At 42.1% G+C, this 22,649-nt stretch overlaps 1 protein-coding gene and 1 pseudogene across 5 annotated transcripts in view; one reads left to right on the top strand and one right to left on the bottom strand.

The window, feature by feature from the left end:
• The first annotated feature begins 1,312 nt into the window (after positions 1-1,312).
• Positions 1,313-22,649, top strand: part of ILDR2 (immunoglobulin like domain containing receptor 2) — a 99,958-nt gene continuing 78,621 nt past the window's right edge. For 4 of the 5 annotated variants that reach the window (XM_044001688.1, XM_044001685.1, XM_044001687.1 and 1 more), the window contains exon 1: positions 1,313-1,969. In XM_044001688.1, coding sequence (XP_043857623.1) covers positions 1,924-1,969 — 46 coding nt within the window. In that variant the 5' untranslated portion in view covers positions 1,313-1,923. The remainder of the gene's footprint in view (positions 1,970-22,649) is intronic. The other variant, XM_044001684.1, reaches the window with a different exon arrangement.
• On the bottom strand, positions 13,456-16,372 carry LOC122753364 (annotated as a pseudogene).

Raw genomic sequence — 22,649 nt, 5'->3', positions numbered from 1 at the left:
CTCTAATCACAGATTCTTCACTTTTTACACAGACACATACTCACACTCACATGAGCAGCTTCCCAAGTGCATATATCTTTGGGGGGGGGGGGAAGGGGGAAGTAGAGCAGCTTGAGAAGGAGTCTGGATTTGATATTTTATTGTTATAGAGGACTCCCGGTGAGGAAACATTGTATTTCCTCCCCCACTCTACCATTGTAGTTTAGCAACTTGTTCTAAAAATTAGTCTTAAAGGCAGCTTGATTCCCTAAGGGGTAGAATGTGGGACTCCATGTCAGAAAGACCTGTGTTCAAATCCTGCCTCAGATAACTTATTATCTGTGTGATCCTGTATATGTCAGTTAACCTCTGTTTGTCTCAATTTCCTCATCTGTAAAATGGGGATAATAACAGTACCTACCTCCCAGGGTTGTTGGGACCAACCCTATAACCCAGTTGAGACCAACCGAGATAATATTTGTAAATAGCTTTGCTATCTTAAAGTGGTGGTAGTGGTGGTGGTGGTGGTTATAGAGCTGCTTGGGGCCCGCACCAGAGAATTTAAGTGACACTGAGGGCCACAGGGCAAAGCAAACATATCAGCAACCCTTTCCAAGTGGTTATTGATCTGCCTGTCACATTGTTTCTCATGCATATTTGCACAGAAATGGTGTGTATGCTGCCAGTTTCAGCAGTTTCCCTCACTGATGAATGACCTAGCCCTCTCATAGAAACAGTTTGAGAACTGGAAGGAAATGCAAGGTCTTCTTGTTCAACTTTGTACCCGATTAAATGAGCTTGTTCTACATTATCCCCAACAAGTGGTCATCCGGGGCTTCGACTGAGAATCTCTGGCCGCAGAAGACCCCTCCCCCCCCCCCCCCGCCCTCCACGTCGCACAGCAGCTCACCCTCTCGATCTCTCCAACCCATAATTTTGATTTTTCACACTCGAGGCTAAACAAGTCCTCATTTCACACAATCCCAGCAAACAAGTTTTATGCACAAATACTCCCTCACAAGGCTTTCAGATGAAAATATTCCTGCAACGGGAGCTCTTAAATACCCTGGAGCTGGGAGCATGAGAAGGACCTTGCTCAGCTTCAGCCAAACTCTAGAGACAAAGTCCAGCTAGATCATCGAAGCTCATTTCTCTGTTTTGAAGGCGCTCAGTTCAAGCTGATTGCTTGCACACCGTATCCTCCGACACAGAGAGAGAGAGAGAGAGAGAGAGAGAGAGAGAGAGAGAGAGAGAGAGAGAGAGAGAGAGAGAGAGAGAGAGAGAGAGAGAGAGAGAGAGAGAGAGAGCGCTCATGCTCATTAATCCCCCTCCGGGGGAGCGCTACAAGTGCCTCCGCAGACAGCCCTCTGATTTGCTGCCTGCCTCCTGATTGTCCACGGTCATTCACTGTCCTCACGGCCCCTCGGCCCCCCAGTTCCTTTCGCGGACTTGGTTACTTAACGATGAACTCTCTCAGGCTCATGGGCAGCTTCAATGGACAGACATGTGATTTAGAAACTTCGGTTACCACAGGAGATTGGCAGAGGGGGAGGAAGGGGAGGAGTGGAACCATCCAGACGAAATCCTCGGCTTTACTTTCCCCTGGCTGCGCGGCTGCGGAGACGTAGCTCCTCCAGCAGATGCATTAAATCCGAGTTTAGGTTAATCTGGAGGCTGCGAAGGGGCTGAAATTGGGGAAGACTGACGACGGGGTGAAAGTATTGTTCCTTTCCCAGGGAGCAGAGTGGTAGCTTCCATTCAGAAGTCTGGCTGATTCATACACTGGATGACTACTGAGCCAAGCGGAGAGCAGGCGAAGGGGACAGCTCGGAGCCAGGTGATTGAGAGGACCAGCTCCTTCTTCTCCTGGTTTTGATCTGGCGCATCTCCCTACCCCATTCCCCACTTTTCTCTCTCCTTCACCTGGATGGGAAGTCAGGCAGAATGGACAGAATATTGATGGGGTGGATAGTTTTCTTCTGGGTAACAGGTAAGAAATGTATTCCACGATGATGTTTAACTTTTAAAAATGACTCCACTAGTGGTACCTTGTATAACCAACCCCCCCCCCCTAATTTTTCTGTTCTAATTCCCTGTGTTTGAATGTATTAGACACTCGGTTATTAAATGGAGGAGGAGAAGAAGGGGGAGGTCAGAAGCTGTATTACGAGTGAGACAGAGGGAGATGCCAAATGAAATAAGAAGGTGTTTGACTCATAGATGATGCATTTTTCTTTCGAATCTACCTTCCCTCGTTTCTCTCCTTCCTCCTCATAGCAGTTCTGTCTTAGCGTGAGTTTCTAATGCATTGAGTCCTGGTATGAACTCGACTGGGAAAGGACTCAGAAGAGACAGAAATTAGGGGAACTGAATTCTATCTATCATCTATCTACTTATTTATTTATTTACTTATTCATTCATTTATTTATTTAATTTTTTGAGGGGGGGACTGAATTCTTGAAGAAAAGGCAATCTTTAATTCTTTTCCTAAAGAAATATTGAGACTCAAGGTATTTTCCTTTTTATTCCTGGCTGGGGGGCTGGGGTGGGCCAAGTAAGGAGCATAGAGGAGGAATGGGAATGGAGTTTAGTACTGGTTTTCTCTTATTCTTGCTACAAATTAGGGAGGGGTCACAGTATCATAGAAGAGAGGGCCCCAGATAATGCAGATCATCCTATATGTTCAAGACCCCCTCCCACACCTTCATTCTTCTCTGTCTTCCTCCCATCAGCAACCCTCAACAAAAATTGTAGAAAGAGATTCAGAATAAGATATATAATTATATATGGAAAAGCATTGGGCAAGGAAATTCAACCCTCTGAGCCCAAGTTCCTTGGCCATAAAACAGAGGGGTTGGAGGAGTTGATCTCTAAGGACCCTTGCTAGCTCTAAGTCAGTGGTGGTGGTGAGGATGATGAGGATGAAGAAGATGAAGTTGGTTGGCAAAGATTGGTTCCTTCCTGTTCATTGGGGCATTTAGTTGAGATAAATTTTCTGTTTTAAGCTTCTTGGGCCAGTGGGTTGCCCCCAAACTTTCTGCTCAGGTTAGGAAGGGCTCTTTCCCTAACAAGCTATTACACATGATGAATACATTTTCCCGCCAGCAAAAGGGGGCTGAGAGTTCATCCAACAACAACAACCACAGCAGGATCCAAAGTTTGGCACTTGGTGAGATTAAGTCCAGTCATACCCTAATGATGGTAAGGAAGGTCTGTTTCTGTGGCCAAACTCAGCAGGATGTTGAGAAGAGGCAGGCTGAGGTAACACTTAAGTGAGGGAGTCATTGAAAGCAAAGTTGAGAAAGTTGATCGAGGGAGCCAAGAGGGACACAAGGAAGAAAGGACAAAAGAAAGAACTGGGACATAGCAGTAGTAACTCAACAGTAGATCCCATCTTATTTGTGGAATGGAGTCTTCCGGTCATGTGCAGGAACTGCTTTCTCCAGAGACCTTCTGCCTATGCCAGAGGATTAGGAGAGTCAAGACTCCAGGAAGATAGAAACAACTTTTAAGTACAAATTAAACTTAAAGATAAGTAAAAAGAAGGAAACAGTAGAAGAAAGAAAGAAAACATGCTCTTTCAACTTCAGAGAGCAGCTCTCTAAAACTTTTTTTAATTCTTCAATTGGGTCCCTTTACTTCTTCCTTTTGTCCACCCTGGATGCCGCATCCAGCCTCATTAGCAGAGTTTGCCTCTTATTTTGGCTTCTCTACTCTTCCTCCCACACCATTTAAAAATGAATCATCCACAGTTCCAGGGGTTGCCTACACCCCGTCTCTAATCAGGGTCTTGCTGATTAAGAGCACTCCCCTCCTCCCCCCATTCCCTACCACCTACACTTTTATCTCCTCTGGTCCACCCCCATTCTTCATGGCTCTACCATGCCCCCAGAGGCTGAATCTGTCACTTTTCCTGCTCTCAAATTCTCACTGCAGGTAGCAACAGTGTTGCTTAAAGACCTCTAGAAGGAGGCTCTGAGGAAGAATCTCCTCAGTTTAGTGGCACTGGGATCTATGTATCCCTTGAGGGGAATAGCCCATAAAATGAAATATTCCTATTTGTGAATAGAAGAAGATTGACTACAGTAGGTCAGAAGCAGGAGTACTTGTAGAGCTTGTAAGTGTGCAGTAAGTTTCCATAGAAGAGAAATTCACCAAATACAACTTCAGAATTGGAAGAGACTTTAGAGACACTCTGTGAGGTTGAGTAGCTTACATAAGGTCTTGTGAATGCTAATGAATAGCAGAGCCTGGACTGTAATCCAGTTGTGACTATCAAGCCAGTGTTATTTCTATTGCATCTTACTACTGTGTGTGTGTGTGTGTGTGTGTGTGTGTTGGGGGAGGAGGGTGTTATTGGTTCAGCAGTTAAAAAATAGGTAATTTTAGCATGAATTGAGCAACAGGTTAGCAGGCCTGTGTCAGCTGACAGATGTGTCTGGAGGTATCTTTGGTTACTAATCACAAGCAAATTTATCATCTGCCTTCATTCTCTCCATTCTGCATCACCTCATCCCATTACTCCACTGTCACTGGGCATCTGTGCATGAAGTCCATGAGCTGTTTCACAAGCTAAGGAAAGTAGAGATAACTAGAAGAGGGTTTGGGAGGAGGAGGGAAAGAGTGGGTAGAGTATGATATTGATTCAGACTCTAATTCTTCTTATTTAGAAAGCCAGAGAGGAAAGGTAAGGAATTTTAGTCCAGTAAAATCAATGCCTTCTCTCTTGAGGGGGTGGCAGGATGGGAAGGAAGGAGAAAAGGATACATCTTTAAAATGAGACAGTGCCAGAAATAATAATCTCTCTCTCTCTCTCTCTCTCTCTCTCTCTCTCTCTCTCTCTCTCTCTCTCTCTCTCTCTCTCTCTCTCTCCCTCCCTCCCTCCCTCCTTCCCTCCCTCTCTCCTTCTCTCCCTTGCTCTCTCTCTCTCTCCCCCCTCTCCCTCTGCCTTCCTCCCTCTCTCCTCACTTCCCTCTTTGAGGTAAGCTGAGAAATTTCCAATCAGGACTCCAGCTTTTTCCTCAGGCTTCAGCATCTAATTTCTCTTTCTTTTATTTTGAAAATCATTGTTTCTGATATGTGTTTAGTCTCGTGATTTATCATAGTCATTGTGATGCTTCCTGTGTTGCATCTTTTTTTAAAAAAACAAAACAAAGCAAAGTGATCGCCAGCTGTTATTAGAGCAACAGGTGTTAATCAGGCAATAACAGTGGAAGGGAGGTTTTAATGTCTTTGTTTCCTAACATGGTGGCATTTCACCCTTTCCTGAAGGTAGAGGATATTAGAAATCCTAGAGTGGTGCCGAAACACTGGGAGGAGGCAGATGTTTTGTCCTTGTTATGTGGCCCTTTTAATTCTCTTGGGCATTTGCTTGATTGCCGTGTTAGCATTTCCAGCATTTCTTGTAGATTCACTCTGGGTTAAGTGAGTATTGTCCTTGGTGCCAGAGAATAACACAGTTCCCTGGGATTTTGCTGCTAATCTCAATTTTCTTTTGCCCTATACTTGATTTCCTCCCCCTTCTTGCTCATTTCAACTTTTTTCTCTCCTGATCTGTTTTTCCCAAAGGGCTAACGTTTCAGGGGTGCTTGTAGGAGCCTTCCTTCTTCCCACCCTTGCCTCTAATATGCATCTATTACAGTGGAGCCAGAAGTACGGGCTACTTGCAGCATCCCCTTTGCTCTTGACCAAGATACCTCTGTTATTGTGGTTGTTGTTGTTCAATTGTTGTTCATTCGTGTCCAACTCTTTGATACTCTATTTGACGGGGGCAGCTAGGTGGCTCAGTGGATAAAGCAGTGACCCTGGATTCAGGAGAACCTGAGTTCAAATCTGGCCTCAGACACTTGACACTTACTAGCTGTGTGACCCTGGGCAAGTCACTTAACCCTCACTGCCCTGCAAAAAAAAAAAAAAAAGACACCCTATTTGGGATTTTATTGGCAGAGATACTGTAGTGGTTTTCCATTTCCTTCTCGAGCTCATTTTACAGATGAAGAAACTGAAGTAAACAGGGTTGGGAGACTTGCCCATGTTCACACAGCTAAGATACCTCTACTGGATGGTTGGGTAATGTTAATTTTGGTTAATACGAGTAATGGCAATGTTGGTAATTAATTGTTATGGTGATCAGTGACCTAGAAATCAGAGCCTGAAAGTAGCTGTCCTGGGTTTTTGTTTTTGTTTTTTGAGAACAAGTCCACAGTGAGTAACCATCCGGTGGCACCAGCCTTTGAAAGTCTCTTCCAATCTAGTCAACATGAAAACTGAAAATCACAAGCAGGGGAATGAACTTTCTTGTTAGATGAGGCTCCCTGGTGTGACAAATGGAGTAACAGTCTGATGATTTGGTGCAGAAGGTAGCATCAGCTCTGGAGGATTCAACTGGGGGCTCCTGGGGAGTTATGAAGTGTGATAAGGACACTGGAAACAAAGTTTATTCCCTAAAGGAAGAAGAAATGACAAATATCTTGTATGACCAACAAATGGTTATCTGGGACTCTTGCCAATCTTCACTTCCTTTCTTCCTGCCCCAAGGCTTCTCCCTTTTTGTCTTGGACTCCTTCCGTTATCTCCCTCTCTCTTCCAGTTCCTAGTCAGTACTATGAAGAAACCATATTTTAACAAATAGCAATAATGGTATGTTGCTTTTGTCAAAGTTCTTTCATATTACTTAGTTGGTCCTCAAAAGAACCTTTATGAGCTAGACAGAGTTGGCATTATGATCTCCAGTTTGGGGATATACCAGGGGTGCAGTGTTCTGGGCCTGGAATTTAGTTGGTATGGAGAATTCCAGGTATGGAAACTCCCTTCATCCATGGAACTTGGGAACTTCCTTATAACTTAAAGAAGAGCTTAAGATAACCTGGCCAGAGTCACACAGTCTGCATGTGTCCTCAGATGTAGGACTTGAAATCAGGTCTTCATCAGTCTGCCTTGCCTCCCTATGTTACAGATGAGGAAACTGAAACTCAATGGTTAAATGACATGCAGAGGGTCAATCCACAAGCATTTGTTAAGTGTTTATTAATATGTGCCTGGCACTGTGCCCATAGGTGAACAGTATTTTATTAAATAGAAAGGTCAGTTGATAGGAAGCTGCTTTAAGTGCCTAGATCTAAAGAGAAGATAACATGAGCTTTGGCAAGGTTCTTATTTTAAATTTATATTCATGGCATTCTGTCAAAGGCTCAAAGTGCCCTAGTTGGGACATGGAGGAAACAGCATAAAGTTCAGGGAGATCCATTTTTTTTTTTTTTGGTGAGGCAATTGGGGTTAAGTGACTTGCCCAGGGTCACACAGCTAGTAAGTGTTAAGTGTCTGAGGCTGGATTTGAACTCAGGTCCTCCTGAATCCAGGGCTGGTGCTTTATCCACTGCACTACCTAGCTGCCCCAAGATCCATTTTTTAAAAAGTAGAAACCACTGAAATAGTCAAACTGACCTGTTGTATCATCAATGTGAATTCTTCCTCCAGCGATGCAGACAACCTAACTGTGTCTGCTAATTCATCCTTCCATAAATTTGCTATAGCATATCCAGCCAATGTGTTGGGAGTCTGCTTTACTTTCCCTTGGCATTATCATACCAGTGAAGAGCCACCTTTGTCTATTGGTTATTGCTACATGACCACCCCATCTTCTTTATTAATTATACATATTTGATGAACCTTTGGGTTCTTCTTTGAGGCTCCTTCTATGTTTTAGCCTGCTCACACTCACCTTATTCCTTTTAATTCCTCTCTAAGTACACAAATAAAAAATAGGGAAGCGTTAGTCCTTCTAATAAGTCTTGAGTTGTGTGGACACATCATGTGAGTGGTTCAGAGGAAAAACACTAAGAGAAGAGCATGGGATTTAGGGGGAAAGGAAATGATGTGACTCTGGGGCCCATCTCTGTAGAAGCTGGAGCTTTGCGCCCCAGGAATTGTGTTGGAGTCCAGCATGGCTGTGGCAAATGTATATACTCTTGGATTTTAGTCTTATCTACTTGGAAGTGAAAGAAGGCACTTTGGATTACTCTAAGCCATGTATTAGTCAAAACACTCTATATCCCTTTTGTATCCTTCACTTTCTGAGGTCCTTGTCCAAAGTGGTATGTTTTGATCTAGAAAGGACTGTGCCTCCCTAGTTAACTTACATCCCTCTTGGTCATTTCCTTCATGCCTTTGGTTCTCTTGGAAGCATAGGCAGATGTTTGTATGGATTGATAAAAAGCTACTGCTTATAGGTGTTTTGCCTATTTGAAGCATTGCACTAGCCCTCACATCTCCCTAGCAGAAGTCTGACTACCTATTTTAGGATTTCTTCCAAGCCAGTCCCATGACTGAAGGAGTTGGGTTCTGCTGGTACCATCTTATTCATATTGGAATTGGGACTGAGCCAGTTAGACTTCAGGTTGAGCTCATTTCATTTATTCAGTAGGACAGGTGTAAGAGGCATAAAGGAAATAGGTGTCTGACTTTCATCTGAAAACTGATGGTATAGGGTTAGGATGACATTTTGCATGACATAGTTGTGAATGACACCAAACATGCTTAAGAAATGGGTAAGTTAGGGGCATTTAAGTGGCACAGTGGATAAAACACTGGCCTTGGATTCAGGAAGACCTGAGTTCAAATCCAGCCTCAGATACATGACACTTAACTAGCTATGTGACCCTGAGCAAGTCACTTAACTCTCATTGCCCTGCGAAAGAAAGAAAGAAAGAAAGAAAGAAAGAAAGAAAGAAAGAAAGAAAGAAAGAAAGAAAGAAAGAAAGAAAGAAAGAAAGAAAGAAAGAAAGAAAGAAATGGATAAGTTGTAACATGCACTTATTGGCAAAAAACAGAGGGCAGAATTAGATTTTTATAACAAAAATGGTAGGTGAACTGACCAAGGGGAAGCATGGTATAGTTCAGTAGTGTCAAACTCAGACAGAAATCTATACATAAAGGTCCCTAAATGTGATGTTACCTATGATTTATTGTATTTTTCTTTGGTTAACTATTTCCCAATTACATTTGAATCTGATTTGAGCCCACTTGGAAATGTGGCCATGTTTTTGATACCTCTGGTAGTAGATGGAGAACTAACCTCAAAGCCAGGAAGACCTGAATTCAAGTGTCCCTCTGACACATACTGGCTGTGGGATTTGGGGCCCTTCATACCTTAGGGCTATAGACAAACTTTCTAAGACTTCAAGTTGTAGCAAAGGATCTGACCTGCTTTGATAGAGGGAATTTCCTCTCTTGGGAGTTATCTATCCCAGTGAAAGTACAAGTCCAGTCCTTATTCCCATCTCTTTCCTTCTCCAGACAGCGAACAAGGTCATTTAGGTCAATGAAGTATGAATGGGATGACTAGATTTACAAGTGGACATATGGCTACATTTATTTGAATTCTTTCTGACAACAACCAATAGTGCTATAGAACAGAACACTTGATGAAAATGGTAACAACTAGTTACCCTAACTCAGAGGAGGCTCAAAGGGAAAACTTGGGGAATGCTTGAATTTAAAAGGATCCCATTAAATACTGAATAGCTCCTCTTCACTCATTTCTAAAGGAACAGCAGGTAGAATATTATTTCCTGAACCTGAAGGAATTCAAGCCAAGTTTCAGCTCTTCTTTTCCTAATATTTTGCTGTAATTCTGTAGAATGTTTCCCAGAAAGCTTTGCTCCTACCCTGAAAGTCCTATTAAGTAACAGAAACGGAGGTGGGCTTTTGGTTTGTTTAGCCTAGACTAATGGACCAGTCTTAGAAGAAAGGTTGGACTATTTCTATCCCTACATTTAGAAAAAGGCGAAGAACCATTTGTTTTCAAAAGACTTAAGGAATTTGGGATCAAGTGTCAGAAAACCAAAGCGAAAGGAGGATTTTCTTTAAAAAGAGGTATTTGGCAGACAAAGAAGTCATTAAGGACATATTATTGAATGGGAAAAAAATTCTTGGGTCCCTCAGTTTTAAGGACACACCTGGGAATTGGCTGTTCTGAGAGCTGTTCTCACCTTTGGAATTTAAATGATTAAGGGATGGCAGTACTAACTCCAAGATCTTGAAAGATGGGGCTGTGACCTTTAGTATGGCAATATCTATGTTTCTCTAAAATGGTACTCTGCTTACAGATCTTCTTAGTGATGTGAGGAATAGCTAGTGCCTGATAAAAAAAAAGAAACTCACTTTCAAAATATGAAAGTGCTAAAAATAAGAACAGCATTTCTATAGATACAGCCTTTAATTTTTTTTTCTCACAAGGGCAGGGTGCCTCACATCTAGAATAGCTTTCCTTTCCATGATAATAATGCAATGTCTTACTTTGCCAGACCTGACCCTGCTGTCCAAGCCCTAACCTGCCTGGTGACTAGTTTACCAAAAAGCTTCAATTTGGGGAGCTTCTCTCAGTCTTCATTTTACCATATTTTGATGGAAAGTATATATGTGGGAGGAGGGGTTGGCTTCCCACAGAGCAGCCTAGCAATAAGGCTTTTTTTTTTAGGGCTGGGTCCAGCTCGATATTAACTACCAGAGAACAGCCCCATGAAGGCTAGAAGTAAAGGTCTTGGGGCAGCTAGGTGGCACAGTGGATAGAGTACCGGCCCTGGATTCAGGAGGACCTGAGTTCAAATCCAGCCTCAGACACTTTACACACTTACTAGCTGTGTGACCCCGGGCGAGTCACTTAACCCCAATTGCCTCACACACACACACACAAAAAGAAGTAAAGGTCTTGGGCAGAGTATGGAGTGACCCCAGTTCAGTGACAAAATAGTATGACTGGAAAATGGAGTGAAGAAACAAGCATTTATTTTAGTACCTACTATGTGTCGGGCATTGTGCTAAGCACTTTAAAATATGATCTTATTTGACCCAAGATGCTGGGGCCAAAGACAAATTTCCTCACTGAGGCTTGAGGAAGACCCTAGACACAAAGTCCTGTATGGACATTGTCTTGTGGCAAGAGAAACAGAAACCCCAGGATACAGACCTGGAGGGAAAGAGCAGGACAAAAGCTGAGTGAGTGGTAGGCAACTCCAAAATCTGGGAAGTGGCTACAAGAGCTAATTATTCTTGCTAACTTGGAGCTAAATTCAGTTGTTTCTCCTTATTAATGGAGTACAAGAGCTTCCCTCTACATTTTAGCATCCTTGGAGAAAGCCCTTATTGCTTTACCCAAATCATGGCTCGTTCTCTCCAACCCCTGAAATATTAGGAGCTAAGACCGGAGAAAGTGGAGGGGTGGAAGCAGAGATTTTAGATATTTTGCCAGTCTTCAGTATAGTTTTAGGTGAGGAAACAAAGAACTAGAGGATCTTTAAGGGCCCTTAACTCTTTTTGTTTGTTTGTTTTGTTTTGTTTTTTGGTGAGGCAATAGGAGGTTAAATGACTTGCCCAGGGTCACACAGCTAGTAAGTGTCAAGTGTCTGAGGCTGGATTTGAACTCAGGTCCTCCTGAATCCAGGGCTGGTTATTTATCCACTATACTACCTAGCTGCCCCTCCCTTAACGCCTAATAGCCTGTGAGATGTTTCTCTCTACTACAGAGCTAATGAGTAAACCATCAGTTTCCTGTCCACTACCTTTTTAAATCAAGAATTTCTATGAGGGATCTTTTTGTAATTTATACTCTACTCTAATGGGTCCTACACAGTATAATTATACCATCCATTATAAGTAACAATAACAGTTGTAATTATATTACAATTAACAATAATTATATCAGTATAATTAATAATCAACATGAAAAATTATTTTTAAAAAATTTTTGTTGTTTGGTCATTCAGTCATGTCTGACTCTTCATGATCTCATGGACCATAGGATGCCAGGACCTTCTATCCTTCACTATCTCCTAAAGTCTTTCTAAGCTCATGTTCATTGTTTCCATGACACTATCTATCCACCTCATCCATCCTCTTCTCCTTTTGCCTTCGATCTTTTCCAACATCAGGGCCTTTTCCAGTGAGTCCCATTGTCTTATTATGTGGCCAAAGTATTTAAGCTCCAGTTTTGGTATTGACTTTCCAGTGAATAGCCTGAATTAATGTCAAACTACTCACATTTATGGTGTTTTAAGGTTTTCAAAGCACTTTCCTTATAGCAAACTTCTGAGGTAGATAGCATAATTATCATCATCCCTGTTTTGCAGACAAAGAAACAGATCATGAAACATTGTGACTTGTTCATTAGGAAGTATCTGAGGCAGGCTTTTAACCCTGGCCTCTTGATCCCAAGTCTAGCATCTAATCTACTCTGACATGTTGATTCTTAAAGCCCTCTTCCCATACTCTCTAAAGGTCCTTTCCCTCCACAATCATTTGCCCACCTTGCTAAGACACCTGATTTACTTGATGGGATGACACACAGATTGTTTTCATCTCTCTGCTTTTCTTTTTAAGGACTTGATGCTCAAGGACAGTTTCCTGGACCCAGGGATCAGTCAGAATTCCTGTTACATACTTAATTGTTAGTGCTGTGATTTCTAATGGGATACAGAACCAGTAAGTGCCAGTATGTAGAAGATAGGAGATGAGAAGCCACGGGTCAGAGAGGGGACGAGGATGGTGAGGCAGGCTTACTTGTGGTACATGACCAGGCTTCAGGAACATAGAGCAGAGGCTATGCTATCACTACCTTTCCTCCTGGCATATAGTAAGTGCTATATAAATGTTAGCTATTGTTATCATTATCATTATCGTTATTATTATTATCTTCTACTCATCAACACTAACTACAAAATAAAGTTTAAACTCAACCCCAAATTTGGGCCCCGTCTACCTTTTCCAACCTTTTAAAACATTACATTCTTGGCAAACTCATTTACTCACATTACTCCCACTCACCTTCCTCTTCATGCTTTTGGTCATGTCATTCACTCATGAGGCTGTCTTTTGACCCTACACTTTTCTCAATTTCACCTGTTTTCAAGGGCCTAAAACATTTCAATTTCCCATGATTTCTGGCACCTCTGAACTCTTTTACTATTCATTAGCTGTCCAATCCATTTAGCAGTCTGAGTCTTGTGGATCTCTGATCATTGTATTGAACTATTTCTGTTTACTACCATAACTATTCATCTATTTATTTCATGTTGTCCTAACTAAATTGTAAGACACTTCATAGCTGGGTCAGGCCAGAGAGGATTTTCCTATCCTTTGAAGTGTTTAGCATAATATATTACACATAATAGGTGTTCAGACATTTGTCAATTAATTGATTTATTCTTTCCCCCCTACCCCTTTCCTCTTCAGCTTAGAGAAAGGAAACATACCACTAATATTAAGTTGACTCTCTGGGATATATATATATATATATATATGTGTGTGTGTGTGTGTGTGTGTGTGTGTGTGTGTATGTATGTATGAATGCATACAGATATTATGTATATATCGGTATATATGCATATACCCGTAGGTATGCATGTGTGTATATGTGCATGTATGTATGTGCACATATTTATATATATATGCATGACACCCTTTTAAGTTTGATATGCATTATCAAAATTTTCTTAAGTCTAGATCATCAGTAAAACAGTAAATCAAGCCTGGATTTGTAGTTTTTGATGATTTCCAAAGTGTTGTTAGCTTAGAGCTGGTTCCAACATACTCCTGCCACGGCCATTCTAAAAGGAGCAGGATGTTATTATATTTAAGACAAAATGAAGCTAGCCTCTTGCAAATTGTCTTTTAAATATCTTCACCCTGAAGAAGTTTATTTAGTGAAGGAAATTGTTAAAATCAAAAGAATACCCTCTTCTCTTATCCTTTCATTCAAGTGAAATAAGCATTTCGGTACACACAAGAAAGCCAGAAATAACCACTACTCTACAGTCCCTTGTGCTATAACAGAGATAGGACAAATATGGAAACAAACCATAAACTTTACAACTTTGTTATTTTTTGGTTTTCTTTTACTACATTCTTGGTTGTTGAGGGGGAGTAATGAGGAAGCACTTTGGGGCAGTAGGATATTTGAATTGAATAAGCAAGCGAAGAACTTAGAAATTTTATTTTTTCTCACTTCTGTCTTTTCTAAGAAGAGTATTGGGAAAAAAGGAATATTCTCTGTGTTGGGGCATTGCAGGTCAGGTTTGACCTGACATTCTCTTCAGTTCATAAGCTCCAGTGATGAGGGGCTTAGAGCTATTTCTTGGAGATTATCCTGGGATAAATCATACTTTTATAAAAATGAAATCGGGTTAGAATGAACATAAAGGCAGGTTTGAAATGGAATAGAAGTCATAACAGAACAATGCAGGCAGCATAAGTTGTTTGTGCTAAACCGATAAAGAGCCTGTTTGTATGAGCATGTTAGCACAGTGGGGAAGGCAACACAACCAAACTATAAATGCCAAAGGAAATCAGGTGTGTCTATTGATAAATTCAAGGAAATATGTATGTTTTATTTATACTTATATACATACACAATATACATGTGTGTATGTATATCTATATACACAATATAGGTACACATGTATATGTTTATACATACACACAATGTATGTATTCAAACACATATACATACACATACATAAATATATCACTGTATATGTATCTACATAAAGCACAATGTCAAGGATAGTTTATAGCTGAAATATTTAAATAGCACAGGGAATGTAATTATTGTTGGCATATGAGAAGAACACTTCTGTAGGTACAAAGAAATACACAGTGGAGACGGAAGGAAGGAATTAGGCACAATTTTTGACGTAATGAGGCAGTGTGGCTATGATGGTTTGGAGTCCTTGGGGACATTTTCCCTTGTGTGTATTCTTGTACTCTGCTGGGACTCTTTCCTTTCAGGAAGGGAAATCAGCAGGGTGTGTCCTGTCTTTTTCTTCTTAGCACATCTGCTGTATATGCTGCTATATCGCTAAACTGCTTTGAGGTCTAGATGAAGCTAGCACTTCTAGAGGGTAACCCAAACTAAGTCTATGCTTTAATATCTATCAGATGGTACTTAATAAGAGTTCATGTTGGTATAGTGATTTGTGGCATACAAAGTATTTTCCCTAAAGGGGGGGAGGGGTAGCATAAATATTATCCTCATTTTATTGGAAAGATAAATGAGTCTTAGAGAGGAGAAATGGCTTGTAGTCAAACTGCTGGTCAGGGTTGGAGCCCAGGCCCTCTGCTTCTAAGTCCAGTACTGTTTACAGTCAACCAGACTGCTCCATGAAAAGGGCTTTCTGAAGGGGCCCAGTGATGTTGTGCCCTTGCTGCTGTGTTTCATACTATTGTCTACTCCTTCTAGAAGGCATCTCCTCTCTGGGAGTTGGTAGTTCTTCTCTCTTCTGTTTTTCCTTCCATCAGTTTCTCTTCATTCCCAACTGTGGGGATCATCACCCTTGTCTCACCTGCTTTGTGTGAGTGTAGACCAGGTCCTTCTCCCTCTGTGCTCTCAGTGACTTCCTCAGCTTCCCATGAAGTTCATATATCCATCCCCTGTCTCTCTCCTGAGCTCCAGTTTTTTGTTTTTTTTTTAGTGAGGCAATTGGGGTTAAGTGACTTGCCCACAGTCACACAGCTAGTAAGTGTCAAGGGTCTGAGGCTGGATTTGAACTCAGGTACTCCTGAATCCAGGGCCGGTGCTTTAACCACTGTGCCATCTAGCTGCCCCCTGAGCTCCAGTTCTTTATCATCTACTGCCTTCTGAGTGTTTCTAACTGGATGTTCTGTAGGTCTCTCAAATTCAAGAAGAATAAAAGAGAACTCATATCTCCCCTACAAAACCACCTCTCTTATGAAATTCCCTTTTTTAATTAAGGATCCCATCATCCTTCCAGTCACCTGGTTTGCAACCTTGCTGTCATTCTCTGTTCCTCATTCTCACTCCATATATGCAATCAGCTAATAAAATAATGAAAAACAAAAGCATTTATTATATACTGTGTTATTGGGGATTCAAACACAAAAATCAAGATAATCATTGCCCTCAAGGAGCTTACATTCTAATCCAGGATCCAACTCACAAAGGGTGGTAATGTCTGGGGAGTGGCATTTTGTTTTATTTTGTTTTTCAAGATTAGCGATGGTTTATTCTACATGTGAGAATGGAGCTGGAGCTGAAGGTGAGCTTCCAGGTGGGGGAATGAGGGCAGCACCAGCCACCTCATTGCACAAGAAGTGGAAGGTAGCACCAGCATTGGGTGTGTCCTGGACCTCAACCACAATTTCACACTTTCTCATAGCCTTCAAAATTTCTGGCTGTAGCTTTTCCATGTAGTCTCCAGTGGTCCCCATCACAATTTTAATTTGAGACTCTAACATCCAAAAAAGGGAGAAGCTCTCCTCTGTGATAGACTGTTGGCTCCCCACATTCCACTGAATGACAGTGGAGGACCAAGGCACAGGGCCCCACAACTCGGTTGCCATTGGCAGTAAATCCCTGGGGGCTGTAGGTATCTATGTACATAATGTGGGGTGAATCTCCAGCAAAGTATTGGTGATCCTCTGGAATAGCTCATCATCCACAGGGGTCAAGTGGTGTCTCCTTCATGACAGACACCCCACAGTCGGTCTCAGCACAGGCATGGAGCTCAGCGGTCTTGAAGGTGGCCATTGGCCAGGAGTGGCATTTTATAAGATTAACAGATAGGTCGATAAACTCCATAGAGGAATAATGGTAGAGTCGGTGGGATCATGGTTCATGGCTCCTGAAGTAGCAGGGACTTTCCTGAAATAGAGATCTGAGAGGCAATCACCAATCAGGAGGCAGGGGAGCCCCAGGAAGAAGACTCCTCTAGAGTGACAATGGGGAGACAGCTGGAAAGTAGGGAGAACAAGTGAAGGGGTAGTCTTGTGGATTCTCCCTCCATGATACTCCTTGATCCTTTCCCGTCTCTCTCCTTGAATGGTCACCTCATCATCCTTTACAATTGCCTCCTAATCAGGCTCATTGCCTTTAGTCTTTCCCTTCATGGGGACATTGTCCACACAGCTACCAAATTGATGTTCCTAAAATACAGGTTTGACCTTATTAATATCCTGCTAAGAAGCTTCTTCTTTCTTTCTTTCTTTCTTTCTTTTTGGTGGGGCAATGAAGGTTAAGTGACTTGCCCGGGGTCACACAGCTAGTAAGTGTCAAGTGTCTGAGGCCAGATTTGAACTCAGGTCCTCCTGAATCCAGGGCTGGTGCTTTATCCACTGCGCCACCTAGCTGCCCCCAAGAAGCCTCTTTTTGACAGCAGGATGAAGTATATATTCCTTGCTTTGACTATTTAGTCCTTAATCTAGCCCCATCTTTTATAGGCTTATTGAATATTATTCTTGAACCAACTGGCTTGCTGGCCATGTTCCCTGTTTATGACATCTATTTCTCCTCCTTGTGCCTTTGTATAGGTTGTCCTTGAATGCCTAGAATGTACCTCCTCATCTCTACTATCATAGAATCCCTAGTTTCCTTCATAGCCCAGCTCAAGTGCCAGTTGGTCAACAAGCATTTATTAAGCACCTATTATGTGCTGGACGTTGTGCTAAGTGCTAGAGATACAAAGAAAGGTCAAAAAACTCCCAACAACAACAAACCCACCGATCCCTGCTCTCAAGAAGCACATAATTAATAGAATGGAAAACATATGTAAATAACTATACATGATAAATTGGAGAGAATCATTGGAGACAAGACACTAGACATTCTTGTAGAAGGTTGGATTTTTTTTTTTTTTGGAGGGGCAATCAGTGTTAAGTAACTTGCCCAGGGTCACACAGATAGTGTCATGTGTGAGGCTGGATTTGAACTCAGGTCCTCCTGAATGCAGGGCTGGTGCTTTATCCACTGTACCACCTAGCTTTCCTAAAGGTGGGATTTTACAAAGAGATCATAAAAAAAAGAAAAGGACCCATATGTACAAAAATATTTATAGCAGCTCGCTTTGTGGGGGCAAAGAATTGGAAATCGAGGGAATACCCATCAATTGGAGAATGGCTGAACAAGTGGTATATGAATATAATGGAATACTATTGTACTATAAGAAATGATGAGCAGGCAGATTTCAGAAACCTGGGAAGACTTAAATGGACTGATGCTGAGTGAAGTGAACAGAACCAGGAGAACATTGTACACAGTAACAACAACATTGTGTGATGGTCAATTGTGATAGACTTGGCTCTTCTCAGCAGTACAATGATCAGCAATACAATTCCAAAAAACTCATGATGGAAAATGTTCTCCTCATCCAGAAAGAAGAACTGTGGATTCTGAATGCAGATTAAACCATACTGTTTCTACTTTTGTTTCTGTTTTTTCTTTTTTGAGATTTTCCCCCTTTTGTTCTGATTCTTCTTTTGCAACATGATTAATGCAGAAATATGTTTAATGTGATTGTACATATATATCTATATATATCTCACATTGTTTTATGTCTTGGGGAGGGGGGAGGGAAGGGAGAGAGGGAGAAAAATTTGGAACTCAAAATCTTATGAAAACAAATGTTGAAAATTCTCTTTACATGTAACTGGAAAATAATAAAATACTTTTAAGATTTAAAAGGGGGGCAGCTAGGTGGCACAGTCAATAAAGCACTGACCTTGGATTCAGGAGGACCTGAGTTCAAATCCAGCCTCGGACGCTTAACGCTTACTAGCTGTGTGACTCTGGGCAAGTCACTTAACCCTCATTGCCCTGCCCCCCCCCCAAAAAAAAGGAAATGGGATTTTAGCCAGGACTCAAAGGAAGCCTGGAGGTGATGATGAGAGAAATAATCACAGGCCTTGGGGACAGCCATTGCCAATGCCTATAATTGGAAGTTGGAGTATTTTATTAGAGGAAAAGGTGGGATAAGTAAGCCTCAAAATGGCTGGAAAGATAGGAAGGGACCAGGTTATAAAGGGCTTTGGGTGACAAAGAAAATTTTAAATTTGACCCTGGAAGTGATAGAGAGCCACTGGAATTTTTTGAGGGTGGGGGTGGGGGTGGGGGTGGAGGGAGCATGGTCAGACTAGTGCTTTATGAAGAAGATGTATGACATTTTTGTGGAGGAGGGACTAGAGCGGGCTGAAACTTCAGTCAGGAAGACCCATAAGCAGGTTATTGCAATAGTCTAGGCATGAGGCAATAAGGGTCTTACACAAGGAGGGTGGCAGTGTCAGAGAAGAGAAGGTGGGAGGAGAGCCAAGTGAGAGAAGTGACAACCTAGAAAGACAAGCGTATCAAGGAAGAGAGGGCGATTGACAGGGTCCACAGCTGTAAAGAAATCAAGGACAAGAATTGAGAGGCACCTAGGTGGCACAGTGGATAGAGCACCAGCCCTGGATTCAGGAGGACTTGAGTTCAAATCCGGCCTCAGACACTTTACACTTACTAGCTGTGTGACCCTGTGCAAGTCACTTAACCCTCATTGTCCCACCAAAAAAAAAAAAAGAAAAAAAGGAATTGAGAAAAGGTAATTGGATTTGACAATTCAGAGATCCTTGGTAAACTTTGAAAGAGCAATCTCAGTCAAATCATGAATTTGGAAGCCAGGTTGTAGATGGTGAGGGGGGGGGAAGTGGAGATACCCATTGTAGATGACCTCACCAAGTTTAGCCACAAAAGGGAGGAGAGAGTTGGAATGATAAATATTGAGGATGGATGGATGAAGTGAGAGTTATTTGAAGATGGGGAAGACAAATATGGTTTTAGGCAGTAGCAAGCAGTACCTACAGAGAGAGAGAGAGAGAGAGAGAGAGAGAGAGAGAGAGAGAGAGAGAGAGAGAGAGAGAGAGAGAGAGAGAGAGGAGAGAATAATAGAAGATTCACTCTGCTGGAGGAGATGGGATGGAATGGTATACCAGGTCAGTAAAGGAGGTGTAGAACTATTACCTTGCCACAATGAGAGCCCATTTGAGGTTATGTAACAAATTTGTAGCATTGGTATGGTTTCATGATTTTTTCTAGCTTCATTCATTAGCACACGAGTAGGAGTGAGGAGGTGAGAGTAATCCCAAGATGAGGCTGGGCAGGACAAGAGAGGGAAAGGGGTTAAGGGACCCAAGATAAGTGGACAGTGTAGGCTTGAACTGTTTACCCAGGAGTCAAGATGGGGAAAGGAGAGTAATAAAAAGGTAAACAGGAAAAGAAATCACAAGGGACATTAAAAGATTAAACTGTTTATAGTCATACATGAGAAGAATGGAGAAATGGAGAAAGGAGATAGCCTGGGAAAGAACAGAGAGGTTGAGGGGATGGTGATGGGGAGGTGAGGACAAAGAATGGGAGTTACAAGACAAAGGGAGTGGTGGAATGCAACAGATTGTGATCACAAGGGGATTTCAGAACATTTGTAGGGGATGGCAACATCAAGAGTATTTCTGTATTTGTGTAGAGCTGAGGTGGGTTCAAGGTTCAGGAGCAGGTTATGGGAAATGAGTTAGTTGAGGGATTGGGAGGCTAGGTTGTTTGAGGAGAACCACCCTGTATGCTGAAGTCACCCAGTAGGAGGACAAGATTTGGGAGGACAGAAAGACTTTGAGCCAGACACTGAATTCATTGAGGAAAGAAGGGTAGTGTCCTGGAACACTGTAATTTACAACTACCAGGATTTTGAATAGCTGGTAAATGTGGATTGAATGAACCTCAAAGGAGAAGAGGTAACTGAGTGATGGTGGTGGAGGGATAGCGTGGAAGTGGCAAGGAGAGCAAGAAAATATTAAAACTTCCCCATCTTGGGGCAGCTAGGTGGCCCAGTGGATAGAGCACCTGCCCTGGAGTCAGGAGGACCTGAGTTCAAATCCAGCTTCAGACATGTGACACTTAATAGCTGTGTGACCTTGGGCAAGTCACTTAACCCCAATTGCCCTGAAAAAAAAAAAGGCAAAAAACAAAACAAAACAAAACCCCTTCCCCATCTCAAAAGGGGTAGAATGAGTGAAAGTACAGCCTGTGCAGGAGAGGGTGGCCAAGGAGGCCGTGTCATCAGGAGGGAGCCAGGTCTCAGTGTGAACCAGAGAATGGGAGCGGGAAAGGAAAAAAGAAATTTATGATGAAAGCAGATTTGTTACTTATGGTACAGACTTTACATAGAGCACTGTGGGTGACCTTTGATTGGAACATTCAGGGAGTTGAGTTGAGGAAGATGGGAATAAGGAGTGCACAGTGTGGGGCAGAGAATGGGTTTTGAATCATACCTGGGGTTCAGAATCACTGACGGGGAGGATATGACCAGGTTATCGTTTGTTCATCACTGCATTTATTTCAGGCTGGTTATCAACATCCTGAGATGTTTGGTCTGGGTATTGGGCCACTCACGTGAGTGGACAAGTAGGGGAATCCAGGTGTTTCTTCTTCTTTCCCCTAAGGCAGGCCAGGCCAGGCCAGGAGACTGGCAGAGAGAGCAAGATGCAATAGCATTTCTCCTCTTCCTAAACAGGAAGACTTTTCTGATCTCCCAGCTGCTAATGTAAAATTATTTTGTATATACTAGATTGTGAGCTCCTTGAAGGCAGGGACTGTCTTTGGCCTCTTTTTTTTCTAGTGCAGTGCCTGGCACACAGTAGGTCCTTAATAAATGTTTGTCGATTGATTTTTAATTATTATTTCACACCTGGAGTACATAAACTCCTTGAGGGAAGGGACTGTTTCAAATTTGTCTTTGTATCCTCAGTGGCAGGTGCATAGTAAGTACTTAATAAATGCTTGATATATGTCTCAAATATGTTTTTCTGAGGTCTCTTCCAGTTCCAGTACTCTTGATTCTTTTCCCCCCCTGGGCATTAAGAGTTAAGTGACTTGCCCAGGGTCACACAGCTTGTAAGTGTCAAGCATCTGAGGCTAGATTTGAACTTCAGGTCCTCCTGAATCCAGGGCCAGTACTTTATCCACTGCACCACCTGGTTGCCCTCTCAAATATGTTTTTGTTTGTTTCTTTGTTTGTTTTTGGCAGGGCAGTGAGGGTGAAGTGACTTACCCAGGGTCACACAGCTAGTAAGTGTCAAGTGTCTGAAGGCCAGATTTGGACTCAGGTCCTCCTGAATCCGGGGCCGGTGCTCTATCCACTGCGCCACCTAGCTGCCCACTCAAATATGTTTTTAAACATCAACTGGTCCAAATTACCTTCTCCCTCCTTGAGGGTTGCCTCCTTGAATCTGCTCCCCAGATATCTTGTTCCCAGAGGCTGGAAATCCAACAAAGTAATTGGTAAACAAGCATTCATTAAGTACCTACTATGTTCCAGGCTGTCTATCTATCTGTCTGTCCATTTGTATGTCTATCCATCTGTCTGTCTATCTATCTATCTATCTATCTATCTATCTATCTATCTATCTATCTATCTATCTATCTACCTACCTACCTAGCTATATGTGTGTATATACACACAGTATATTACTATATGCAATATATATGCACTGTATACTTATAGTATATGTGATATACACACTTATCTATTGTATATATGTATATATAGTCTATACCAAATAAAACAAATATGAGGTAATTTTGAGTGGGAGGGTTAGCCACTAGAGGGAATCAAGAAAGACTTCCAGTAGAAGGGAGCTCTTTAGTTACATTTTGAAAGTAAAAAGGCATTTTCACAGGTGGAGGTGAGAAGGAAGAGCACATCAGGCATGAGCGTCACAGATGGGAGGTGAGGTATTGAACAGCAAGGCCAGTTTAGCTAGAATTTATAGAGAAGGGAGGAAAGTAATGGAGAATGTGTCTGAAGAGGCACAGGGTTGGGTCTATGATGGGCCAAATGGAGTAGTTTATATTTGAT

Source organism: Dromiciops gliroides, chromosome 4 (genome assembly GCF_019393635.1).
Source record: "Dromiciops gliroides isolate mDroGli1 chromosome 4, mDroGli1.pri, whole genome shotgun sequence".
Lineage (NCBI taxonomy): Eukaryota > Metazoa > Chordata > Mammalia > Microbiotheria > Microbiotheriidae > Dromiciops > Dromiciops gliroides.
The sequence above is the reverse complement of the archived record's forward strand: the minus strand, read 5'-3'. Positions and strand labels throughout refer to the sequence as shown.